The 12,399-nt window shown below is 39.6% G+C and overlaps 1 protein-coding gene across 2 annotated transcripts; it reads right to left on the bottom strand.

Moving 5' to 3' along the window:
- Positions 1-450: 450 nt before the first annotated feature.
- POGLUT2 (protein O-glucosyltransferase 2) lies at positions 451-12,391 on the bottom strand. 2 transcript variants are annotated; one of them, XM_074561981.1, is made up of 10 exons: positions 11,965-12,391; positions 9,560-9,765; positions 8,940-9,145; positions 8,071-8,148; positions 4,108-4,280; positions 2,827-3,064; positions 2,030-2,239; positions 1,579-1,668; positions 936-1,040; positions 451-719 (listed from the first exon to the last, which is right to left on the bottom strand). In XM_074561981.1, exons 1-10 carry the CDS (start codon positions 12,141-12,143, stop codon positions 702-704), a joined length of 1,503 nt encoding a protein of 500 aa, XP_074418082.1. In that variant the 5' UTR covers positions 12,144-12,391; the 3' UTR covers positions 451-701. The 2 variants fall into 2 exon arrangements, with proteins under 2 accessions (XP_074418082.1, XP_074418087.1); XM_074561986.1 differs by lacking the exon at positions 8,940-9,145 and having other exon boundaries at positions 11,965-12,359.
- Positions 12,392-12,399: the final 8 nt, after the last annotated feature.

Genomic DNA, 12,399 nt, shown 5'->3' with positions numbered 1-12,399 from the left:
ATCTACCCTTTTTTTAAACACCTCTGGGGATGGTGAATCCACCACCTCCCTGGGCAGCCTATTCCAATGTTTAATAACCCTTTCAGTGAAAAAATGTCTCCTAATATCCAATCTAAACCTCCCCTGACATAACTTGAAACCATTTCCTCTTGTCCTATCACTTGTCACCAGGGAGAAGAGGTGACCAGCCCCCATCTCTCTACAACCTCCTTTCAGGTAGTTGTAGAGGGTGATAAGGTCTCCCCTCAGCCTCCTCTTCTCCAGACTAAACAACCCCAGCTCCTTCAGTCGTTCCTCAATAGGATGGTTTGGGTTGGAAAGGACCTTAAAGATCAACTAGTTCCAACACCCCTGCCATGGGCAGGGACACCTCCCACTAGACCAGGCTGCTCATAAGGTTGCTAGGAAGTATCTGCATTTCCAAGTTATCTCAGGACAGTAACACATCACTGATACAAACATGTTTTTTATTTAAAAAAAAATTATAAAAAGGTTTTTGAACAAGGCTTTGCAACCACTGCATGATAAAAAGGAAATAGGGGGTGCTTGCTTTTTCTACCATATGTAGATCATGACACAGTAGACTTCACAATATCCATTGAGAGCATCCATTGGTATTTTAGTCCAAGTTTTTTTTCTTTCCTTAAGAAGACAGTCTGAATGTAGGTAAATATTTAAAAAAATCGTTTTATTTTTTTCTATTAGAGTTCGTCTTTGGCCTGTAGACAAGAAAGAAGAAACATTTTTCAGTTAATTGGAAACTCAGGTTTTAACTGTCCAGTCATACAAATACATGAAAAAATGTTTTCAAGTTCGATAGGTGTTAATGTTCTGGTAACTGATACTGTGGGGTATTGAGCAACGGCTGTTCCAAGTTGCTTAAGTAAGAACTGAAGACATCCATCACTTTACATTTAATGCTGTATGTACTGTACCTTTTTTCTGTGGCATGTACATGGAAAAAGGTCATCATCAGGCTGCTGCACTTTCTCCATCCCATCTCTGATTTTTGGCTCACTCACTTGCAAGCTGGCATATTCCTGGGTTTTAAAAAAGGAAGGTATCGTAAATTCATAAACTTGTTAGATTGTACACCTGGTTGTAAATACTGCACCAACTCAGCTGAGTAATTGTGTAGAAACTCTGGGGCTACACAATCTGTTACTCCACACTGTGTCAGCGACAGGGTAAGCAGATACTTAGCTGCTGACAGGAGCCCCTTCAGGCGCCTCACTGGAGTGTCAATATCTGGGTGCTAATGCACAGGTATTTTCAGCTGCGGTTCACAGGGTGCGTGTCTGATGTGGAATTCTTTGATCATTGTGGGCAACATATTCTTGCAGATTAGGTCAAGATTTATGGGTCCGATCGCTTCTCTCAAAGCGCCAGCGTAGCCTTAAGGGGCTTCATAGGAAATAACTGCATGCAATGGTTGTAAACCAGCTGAAGTTCTTAATTGCTGCTACTTGCTTTGTGGTTTCAAGTACTGGACTGGCCCATTTCCAGCAACTCCATTGCCCTGAATTCTTTCTGTGGGATTTCTGTTTTTGTGGTAGTAGGCATTAAAAATATACTAACCTGGAAAAGTTTGAAATAGTAACAAAAAATGTGATCTCCCATGAGATTGTTTCTTGCAAATTCTTGTCCAGATTTTGCAATATTTTTTGCCTGTCGAAGAAAATAAAAGGTTTTTTTTTTTAAATTCTCAAAAAATAGTAGTTATTTCAGGATGCTGGTATTGATTCTGGAGTCCAGTGTTGACAGTTTAGGGTAACTTATTTAGTTTTATTTAAGCATTCTTAGAAGTAAGGCATTCTTATGAAAATACTCTTGATTTTTCCAAAGTTCAATTTAATTTCAAGTTACAGACAGTATTATGTATTTTTTTTTTTAAAGTGTTTTTCTTGTTTGTAGAACTGATAACAATAATTTTTACGTCCTTCTTATAGATTTTTTTTTTTTAAAGAAATTTACTTTTTGCTCTATTTTGTCTAGAAACATTACTGAGTACTTCTAAATGTATATTTACCTCTTCATCATGCTCTTTTGCCCACTGTAGTTTTTCTAGTAGATCACTCAGGTCACTTTTAAATGGAATATAATGTTTCCATGGCTGCAGCTCGTTATAAAAATGCTCATAGTAGATGGAATCTTGCTTTAGCACCACACTGTTTCCTGCTAGTAGATAAGGCAATCTATATGCTGCCACTGTGCCATCAATATTAATTTGATATTTATACTGGAAAGAAAATGACCATCAGTTATTAACAAACAGAAGATCTGAGTAGCTTGGTTAGGTTATATTATTCTGAGGGCACTGGTATTACTGACTTGCCGATATTGAGAAATGTAGGATTGGCTAGGCAAGCATCAATGTTTAAGTAGCTTTTATTATTTAGTTTGGAATTCATCACAGTGCAGGGTACACAGAGATGCCCTCTTCATCAATTAAGTTCTCCGGAAATTCTTAGACGCTCATCCTCGGATGTGAGGGTAGATGTGCCACTTCATCCACTGATTTTCCCACTATGTTAGTTATGTTAGTAGACCTGATCGCTGAATCAGGAAAAAGAAATAAAAAGGAACTTGGAGTTATATAGATTACACGAGGTTCTACAGAACCTTTAGATGTAAATCAACATTATCATTCCTCAGTGTAAGAGCTACAGAGCAGTTAATCCCACAGGAAGGGATGCCTATTCACGCTTGTTATTGGTGGTGTGCTGAAAAACTAAAAATCACTTTATTATCAATAATATATACAAAATTATTTGATAATGGGAAACATCGAGAACCTAGTTCTATGAAAAACGGTTAGTGGCTTACCTTAAAAAAATCAAAAAATGAAATGTGCTTAACAATGGGGCCATAGAGGCTTTCATCATGTTTGAAAAAAAAGAAGTTTGTGAAAGCAGCATCTATAATCTCTGGGTATTTTCTGCTGAGTTTTACAAGTTCAAGCCTCTCTTTTCGGCTGTCACGTCCTCTCCAGAACGCTGTGGTATTCTTGTCTTCCCATGATGGGCCAGTATTTGCTTGAACTGACATCATATCCAGACTGACTCTGGAGGAGAAAGAAGTGATTTAATAGTGAAGCCTACTGGAATTTTTTTTAAGTGCAATTACTTAAAAGAGTTTACAGTACCAATAGGCAAATACCAAGGATGAAGGTAAGTCATGAGGACACCCATGTATGTATTGTATCAGTATTTTTGCAGCGATAAAAATAGGTAAGGAATGTCAAGTTTATAGGCCTGTGGCAAGGCAGTATCAGTTCAACTACAACATGGCACGTGGAAAAAGTACCTGTCAGTTGTCATGGAAAAAAGTGGCTAAAAGGGGTTATGGTGCCAGAAAGATGAAGGTGATACCAGACAATGCAATAGCCGATAATGGTGATGAAGCAGTCACAATAGCTCAAAGCAAGGGTTTTATGTAACTAACTTAACACAACATACTTCACTTCCTTTGCTAAATTAAAACACATGAACTGTGGGGGCAAGGGGGAGCAAACTTAGGAAAAGTCTCGATGATAAAGCCAAGGGACCTGAACTGAATGCAGTGAAATGATAAACAGGTTCAAAGTGGATAACAAAGATCTTTCAGAAGCTGGCTTTGTAGTGTTTCAAGACAGTGACAGAGCAGTCACGAAGGCCAGTTATCATCAGTAATCAAAGTGGGAGATGGTAGGTCCTAGGTTGAGAGTTCTGGCTACACTGGACTTTAAAAGGTACAGAAAAAAGATTCTAGGAAAATCAGTAAAAAAGAGGCCTGGCCAGTTGTCAACATGTTCATGGGGGAGGGAAAAAAAGCAAGCAAACAAAATACCTACCCTCTAAATGCTGTTTTCAGTGACTTCACCATGTTTAGATTAATTTTTGGTTTTGAAATGAAACAGTGAAGTATTTTAATATTTGTCATTTATATTGCACAATACATAACTTGGTTAACGGTAAAATATTGATTACACAGTTATTACCTATCTCTCGGGTGCCAATGTCTTAATGAATAAATAAAGAGTAAAACAGTTAATATACTGTTAATACAAATACATTTTTGGAAGATCATTCACTGTGAATTTTGTGAAAATTTTAAGCAATTTCTTACCGTCCCATAGTCTCCAAAACTGAGTCTGTTAAGTCATATGTTGGCATAACAATGTCTTTTGACTCACTGGACCCACACCATGAGAAGATGGGGTGCAGGTTCTGTGGGGACTTCTTTTTCTCCAAAGGCCAGTCCCCCAAATTAACAAAAAATTCTACATCTGGCATTTTCACCTAAACAGAAGCAAAGTAGGCACAAGTGCATTTTAATACAAAGCATTACTAATTCTGCTGGAATCCTACATTTTGAAAACAACCTCACTAAGAGAAAAAATAGCCAGGTCTCTAATATACTTAATGTACCTGTAAGAAATTGTTAAAGTTCAGAAACATGTTAGAAGTACTGAGACTGTAGAGTAAAGCCTACAAGATACTATTTAAAAAAAAAAAAAAAAAAAAAAAAAAAAAGATTTGCAGGAAGTCACATAAATGCTCTCTCCTTTTTTTTAAGGGATAGGAACACACCGCTTTAGGGGATGGTTTCTTGTTATACATTTCATGATTGGCCACACAATCTTTGTACCAGGCTAGCACTGGGACCTAGTAAGAAATCGTATAGTTCCAAGGTAAGTTGAACCACCTTGTTGACTGTATGGAAAATTGCTGTTGGGTGGCAAATTAGTTTTCTGTTACATCAGTGAACTGATTTGCCCTGTGTCTGCATGATGACTAAATCTAACAGAAGAGAAGTAACAGAAATGAACAGCCATGATGGGAAGACCACATTTAGTCAGCGCTGGGGTTAATTATTAAGCATAACATCCTCACTTTTTTTTTTTAAATAATTGGTAGTATGCAACCATATCTGAAATCACTATTGCAGCCAAAAAAGCAAGCAAAACACTGTTGATGGCCAGGAATGTTGAGCACCAGAACCAGGAATGTGGTATTTGCAAGTGAAGTAAGAGAAGGTACAAAAAAAGGCAGCTACTGTAATAGGGATGGACCAGCTGCCTTCCAAGGAGAAGCTGAAAATGGTGGGACACTTCAATTTGGACAGCAGAAGGCTGATGGCAACATATGGTTGAGTTTTACGTGCCCTGAAGGCACATATATTGTCAGTGCAGAACTGATGCTGTGTCTGTTCTTAAACTCACCCTCTCACGGTATTTTTTTTTAAATATAAATCTCCACTACATCCCCCTCAGTTGCCTTTTTCACAGCAAAAGAATCCTAGTCAAATTAGCTTGTCTTTGCATGCCTAACAGCCTTCTTGCTGTGTAACTCTTTTCAAGAAAGTGAAATGAGAACTGCACTGTTTTCACAAGATAGGCATGTCACAGGTTTCATACTGTATCATCACCTTTTTTCTTTTATTTTTGCCTCCCTCCTTAGTAAGTCTTAATTGTGTATTTGGCTATTATGAATATCTGATTATTATAGTGGCATTGTTGAAAAAGTGTTGGAATAACTCCAGGATCTCTGTCCAGACTACTAACAGATAATTTAGAGATCATGATTAGGACGTGTGATTAGGATGTTTTGTTCAAGTGTTATCATCAACGATCTTAATAGCTACATGAGAAAATATCTGCTCTGAAGAAAGAACAATTATGAATGTTAATAATTCTCAAATTAAAATATACATATACACATAAAAATAGAGCTTAAACATATTGCTGACTCCTCATCATATATACGCATCAAAGCATTTCTCCTCTCAAACCCCTTCATTCTTCAGATCAGAATGGCTAGTGACAGGCTAACATTTCAGGATTCTTCTGTGCCCCAAATACGTTTCATTAAGTTTCTGATTTAATTTATGTTTATGGACAGAGGTAGAAATTAATAATTTGCCAAATATCAAACACCCTCTTAAATAGTTGAAAATATTTTCTCTAACTTGACGATGTGTGAAAGCCTTCAGCAAAGACCCCCAGAAATTCTAAAGACAGAGACCCAAAGCAGTACTTTTTGTCTTCAGTGTACAACACAAAAGGTTTCATTGTGTACCTTCATTGCAAAGGGGGTTTTGGCTACACGTGCTAATCTTCAGCACTGAACTATATTAGTACAGTGCCATCTAATGGTTATAACAGATATAGAAAAGCTACAAATTATATCTTATCTACATCCTCAATGGTAACATCATTCAACAGGTTAAATCATCTTCTCCAACCCAATAGATCTTTCAGTGACACTGTCTTAACAGAAATTCCTGCAGTATTTAATGTGGATGAGACAAATTGTGTTTCTGTCTTTGGAACTTGCAAATCTTTTCCAACATTTAGCCTAAAGACCTTTGATGCAATTTAATTCCATTATTTCTTGTCCAACACTACTGACACTGAGAACAGCTTACTTCCATCGAGCAACCTTTTAGATCATTAAAGGCTACATTCACATCTTCCCTTAGACACTGTTAGATGAAACAATCCACACTTAAATGAATCTTCATTTGAACGTCTAGTCATTCTTACTACTTTCCTGTGCAATGTCAGTAACTGAACAATATTTCTTGGAGCACAACACCCAAAGGTGGACACAGTAGCATAACTGATCCATTACTAATCCTGAGTATAGTGGAAAGGTTACTTCGCATTTGTCATGTGTTTGTTCTGTTAATGTGTGTATTTAGCTTTTTGCAACAGCATGCCACTATTGAGTCGTTAAATTTGTGATATGGTAACCTTGACACTTTTCTGCAGAAAATAACCGCTCACCCCCTATTTTAAATAGGTGTCATAACTATATGACTTATCCCGCCTTTGTGTAGTATCCTGCCCTCACCACTTTATTTTATCCATTTTCCATACGATTTTTCTTACTTGTTAAGAAAATTTTTAATTATGACGCTGGACTGTGAGGTGCTTGCAGGTTCTTTCATTTTTGTTATCTGACAAATCAATAAGCATATTCTCTTAAGTCCATCTTTCAGTCAAGTTATTAAATGGTGACTGAACCTAGAACAAACCACTGAAGAATACATTTGTGACACCTTTCACCTCTCTGGAAACATTGGCAACTATTACTTAAGTAAGGCTTTCCAAGCAGGTTACAGTAGTTTCTTCTAGGCAGTATTTTCCTGTCTTGTTTGTGAGACTTATCCTCAAAAGCCTAACTAAAATTAAGATACTTGCCATCGATACAGGAAGCCTGTTATCTTGTTATAGAATAAAAAATATATAGTTATGACCTATTTTTATGTTAAATCCATGTTGTTTCATACCAATTACCTTATCTTTCAGCTACTTATAAATAATGTGTTTATTTAAGATTTTAAAGGATTTTTTTTTAGGTGAACAACTCCACACTTCAGTAGCTCCTCTCTCTTCTTTCTTCTCTTTTTAAAAGACAAAGTGTTTTGTCTTTTTACAGTCAAAAATAGATATTAACTTGGATATCTTTGTATTTCTCTTACTACTCTCTTCAGGTAATAATCACACATTTGTGTGTGCTGAAACTTCAGCCCTGCTATATTCTGTCACTATGTACATAATGTCATTTTTTCTCCAAAGTTTCCCCAGGGAAGAGCCTGCATGGTGCTTTTTGCTTATACATCAAGGGAAGTTTCCCCACATGCCACCTGTTAGGCTTTTGGTGCTCTTTCTCAACCCTTCCCGTCTTGTTTTCAATATATGGAATTTAATGGAGAATGGTATACATTCCCTATTTTTTTCAGTCATCCTGTAAGATGTGCTAGCAGAGACAGAATTTTCTGTTAGATGCTGCAGGATGATTTATTTAGTCTACAGGGAGCAAAATCCCACGCTCTGTCCGAATCTATCAAACTCTCCTATAAAAGCTTGCTATTCAATTAACATTTGTGATACTCCATACACTGATCAAATAAGCAGTCTAGAACATGCCAACTTCAAACAAGGAAAACGACCTTTCCATTATTAGTCAAAGAACAAGAAGGGCTTTTTAACAGAAATAGCAACAAATATGCTGAAGTATATTTGTTCCCCAGGCGTCTATAAATTAGGACATATAGAATAAATGACTGTACAGATGTACTCACTTTTCTTGTCAAGGAAAGCAGTATGGCATCCATGAAAATTCTGAAGCCAACATGTTCCCCGTATGTCTTTATATAAACCTGAAAATAAACAAAGGTTTTATTGGTCTGGTGTTTTCATTTCAGAGAATGACTGGCACAATTTAGAGCTCTTTTAATCACGTAGTAAGTAACTAGTAGCTGTATAGATTGATGAATCAGCTGTGAAGCTTTAGAAATCTCATGTCTCTAACTCATCACAGAAAAGTGACCAAAAAAAAAAAAAAAAAAAAAGAGAAGCTTTGCTTTGCTTGCTTTTGCAGATGCTTTAGGTCTGTCCCATGGAAACTGTCTGCCTGTTTCTGTTGTGTTCCCTTGTTCTCATTTCCATAGGAGACTCTACTGAAGTCAGTACAGTTTTGTTAAAAGGAATTGTAGCTCTGATCCTCCATCGAGCTAAGTGGTATTTCTGTACTGCAGAATTATGCACAATGTAATTTATTGACGTATGTCAAATTAGATGATCACAACACGCCACAGCAGTATTGCTCAAGAGAACAGGAAACCGAATTAGCATTTAAGAGACTTGAGTCTGTGCCCAGTACTCATACTGATTGCTTGGAAAGTTAATTTGCCTTCACTGTGCTTGAGTTGCTTCTGTGCTTTAGTTGCTTCAGTTGTATCGTGGACAAAAAGCCCTTTCCAAAGTAGGACAGATACTATTGAGCTCATATACAAACTGCAAAGTGTTCAAGGGCAGAGAAGCAAGCAAAGTTAAGTTTCTTAAAGAACACAAAACAATAAGCCTTTCAACTGGGAAGAGCTAAAAGCAGCCTAGTTGTGTGACTTGCCACCAAGTGCCCATATAGACTTCAGATCAACCCATGCCATACCTCATTATCTTTGATGGTGTAATGACACAAACTCTGTCTTTGTCCAAACCTCTGTGGAATTTCTTTTGCAATCTTATCTGGATCAACAATGGGAAAATTTGCTAGGTCTCTTTGAATCTGTGGAATGATTTGAGGGCAGTTCATCTCTTCCAGCCATGCACTGCTCTCCTCCTGAGGGCAGTCACAATTTTCATGGTAAATAGGTCCTATCAGGAACACAATTATTATTTTAATAAGTCACACTATTGAGCTGTTGTGATCAGAAAAGACGGTCAGGCACCCAGCATTCGTTGCTTGGGGCCAAACCTTCATCAACTCTAAACGGACACATTTGAACTTTTTTTTGACTCCAATGGAGTCACGCCTAGCTACATCAGCTTCTGTGTGAGCCCTCTACGTATATTTGCTAGGCAACAGCTTCACGGCATTTGTTTCTTTTTACTATTTTGAATAGTACGTGCAGGACACCTATAACGAATCTATAATACCAATGGAATTTGATAGTTCTTAGAAGTACTGAGGTCCCACAGAATCCTATGCTAATCCTAGAACACATTCTGGAACACAGTTTGTGAGAAAAAGCCATGACAAAAAAGTCTGTGTGTAGCGGTGCTTCTTACCGTTTAAAATGTATGGAGACTTTGCGACATGTTTCTCTCCAGTTTTGACTTCTATCTTCAGGTTTTTGTAGCTTGCATACATCCTGTATCTCACAAGGAAGGAACCATCTTTCCTGTCTAATACTTGCACACCAACCCGAGTGAACTGTTCATCAGGAGCAGTGATCTTCACCTGGAATGCATTTTCACCTGGTGACGAAGTAAACCTACCAAAAGAGTAAGTGGGAGGCTCAATAAGAAAGGAAACACACACCAGCTTTCTCAGTGTGACACATTCCTTTTCAAGTTGACACATTTCCAGTGAGTTCACTGAGCCACGGTAGGTCTTTATGAGTGGATTCTAATGTTCACAAGCAAGGCATGATTTTTCTGAAGAGAATTTTGTTAGGCTACCTAAAACATCTCACAATGTTAGAAGCATTAGGTATCAAGAAGGTTCCACTCAGATACTCATGAGCACACCTCCAAAATTACTTGGTGCGCCACATGTTGAACAGTGTTAGAAATATGGTCTTTGATTATATGGGAATAGAGCAACTTTAAAAATCCAGCATAACTCTTCATTAATAGTAGCTCAAGTGTAAAATGATGGGAAGGAAGAAGAGCATGCAGATAAATGGATCTTGGTGGATATATATATCAAGGGGCAACAGTTTGAAACTGAAAGAGGGTAGATTTAGATTGGATATAAGGAAGAATTTCTTTATGAGAAGGGTGGCGAGACACTGGAACAGCTTGCCCAGAGAAGTTGTGGATGTCCCATCACTGGAAGTGTTCAAGGTCAGGCTGGATGGGGCTTTGAACAACCTGATTTAGTGAAAGTGTCCGTGGCAGGGAGGCTGGACTAGCTGATCTTTAAAAGTCTCTTCCAACCCAAACCATACTACGATTCTATAAAAAAATACCAGGACAAGCTTCACTTCAGCAACTTAATAAGTCTGTTATTTTACATACAGAAGCAAAATGTTTCCTGCTTACTTTTTTTTCCAAGAATTAAGGAAGTGAAGAACAAAATTAGACATTTTAATCATTATGGTAGCTCATCCAGGGGAAAAAAAGGATATTACAAATGCCTGTGGCTTGGCAGGGAAAAAACATTTTAGTGAGATCATGTAATTCAATGCGTACTTATGACATTTTGATAAAATTCACCATACACCAATTGTAGGAAAATCTCCATAAAACCAAATAATTTGAAAAATCATGAAGTTATCACATATCACAGAGGTATTAACAAAGTTGGCACAGTGAAAACGCTGCACCTGCCAACTTCCTTCCACCTCTTTAAACACAGTCACAAATATGTAGGGAGACCTTGGGATAAAGAGAGAGGGGGTGGGAGTGGGTGGACTAATGGATTACTGCCCAGCAGCCTGGTCACCTTTCCTAAAACTTGTCCAGACACACTAGAGAGCTGCCAGTTCAAATAAATACAGTTACTGTCCAAGACAAGCTGAATTGGCAGCTTCCAGACTTGTGCGTGCCATGGTGCATCTAATCTGGACAACATGGATGGAGCATTCTGAGCTCCTATCCAGCGTGTATGGTCAGGGTTTCTTTCCTGTAGAAATAGAAAGCCATGAGCATCCTCTGAAAACCAAGTTTACCTATTTCATTCCTCCATTAAGTTGACTTAATGGTCTATAGAGTACTTCCTAAATGACTCTACTCATCTTGTGCCTATGTGTTTAGGAGAAATACTGATGTTCATAACAGTGGAAAGAAGCAGGACACCTGAGCAGGTATATAATAAATTAAATATATTAGTTAAGGTTTTGACAAAGCAGAACAAATCATAAATTGTTGGCTGGACCAACATGTGTGTTTTGCTGTTGAATATTTTCACCATCTTTTTTCATCCCCTTGTGCAGTTATTTGATACTCTTAAGAAAATTAATTAGCTTTTTCTAAGTGATATACAGAAAAAAGTCATGTAGGAAGCCTTCATCACCAGTAGCTTCCCTTTCTGCAAGAAAATCCCAAGTGAATTTCTGCCTAAAAGGTGAAAGTGGTTCAGCCGGGATATGAGCGTGCAAGGTCAGCCCTGCCGAGGATGGGGCACGCAGCCGTGCTGGCACTGCTGCCACTGAAGGCAGGGAGCGGGACACTTCGCTCCCTCACAAAAAATCCGGTAATTACGCTATGGACCCAGGGCCTGGAAATATTTAAGCGGCTGCCCAAGGTGGGGAAAGTCACGCACCCACACACCCGTTGCGGGGTGGCAATGCCTGGGGAAGGGCACATATAAATCTCCGCTGCTCCCGGCCTAATTCACTTCACCCTACTGACCGGGAACGGGGAGGTGTGCTGGAAGCCTGAGTTTTTAACCGCTCTCTCGGATTTATTTTTTTTCTGCCCACAACCGAAATCTCCGTCAAAATTGCCGCCGGCCCCGCCGCGCTTACCTCTGCCCTTCGGCGTCCACGGCCTGCACGTAAAAATAGCGGGCGGGGAGGGCAGCCTCTGCCCGCAGCCCGGGCCCCCATACCGCGCTGCGCTCGGGGCTCAGCCGCCCGCCCTCGCCCGCGGCGGCCCCCGCCGCGACGGCTCCCAGGGCGAGGCAGAGCGGCCACAGGCCACGCATTTACAGCGCTTCCCCCGACGGAGAAACACCGCCGGGGCGCGGGAGGGAACGCAGCCGGGGACCTTCCTCCTTCCCTCACCGCCGCACCGGGGAGTCCCGCCCTCGGCGCGGCTGCATGGGGTGGGGGGCGTGGAGGGGGAGAAACCGCGAAGCCGCCGCCTCCGCCCTGTCCCGGCTGCCGGCTCGGCTCCTCAGGGAACCATCCCGGCGGCGCCTGAGGGGAGCGGGGCGGGCGGCGCCGCACTTCCGGCGCGGA

Source organism: Larus michahellis, chromosome 1 (assembly GCF_964199755.1).
Source record: "Larus michahellis chromosome 1, bLarMic1.1, whole genome shotgun sequence".
NCBI lineage: Eukaryota > Metazoa > Chordata > Aves > Charadriiformes > Laridae > Larus > Larus michahellis.
Note: the sequence above shows the minus strand (reverse complement) of the source record. Positions and strands in the feature narration are given on the sequence as shown.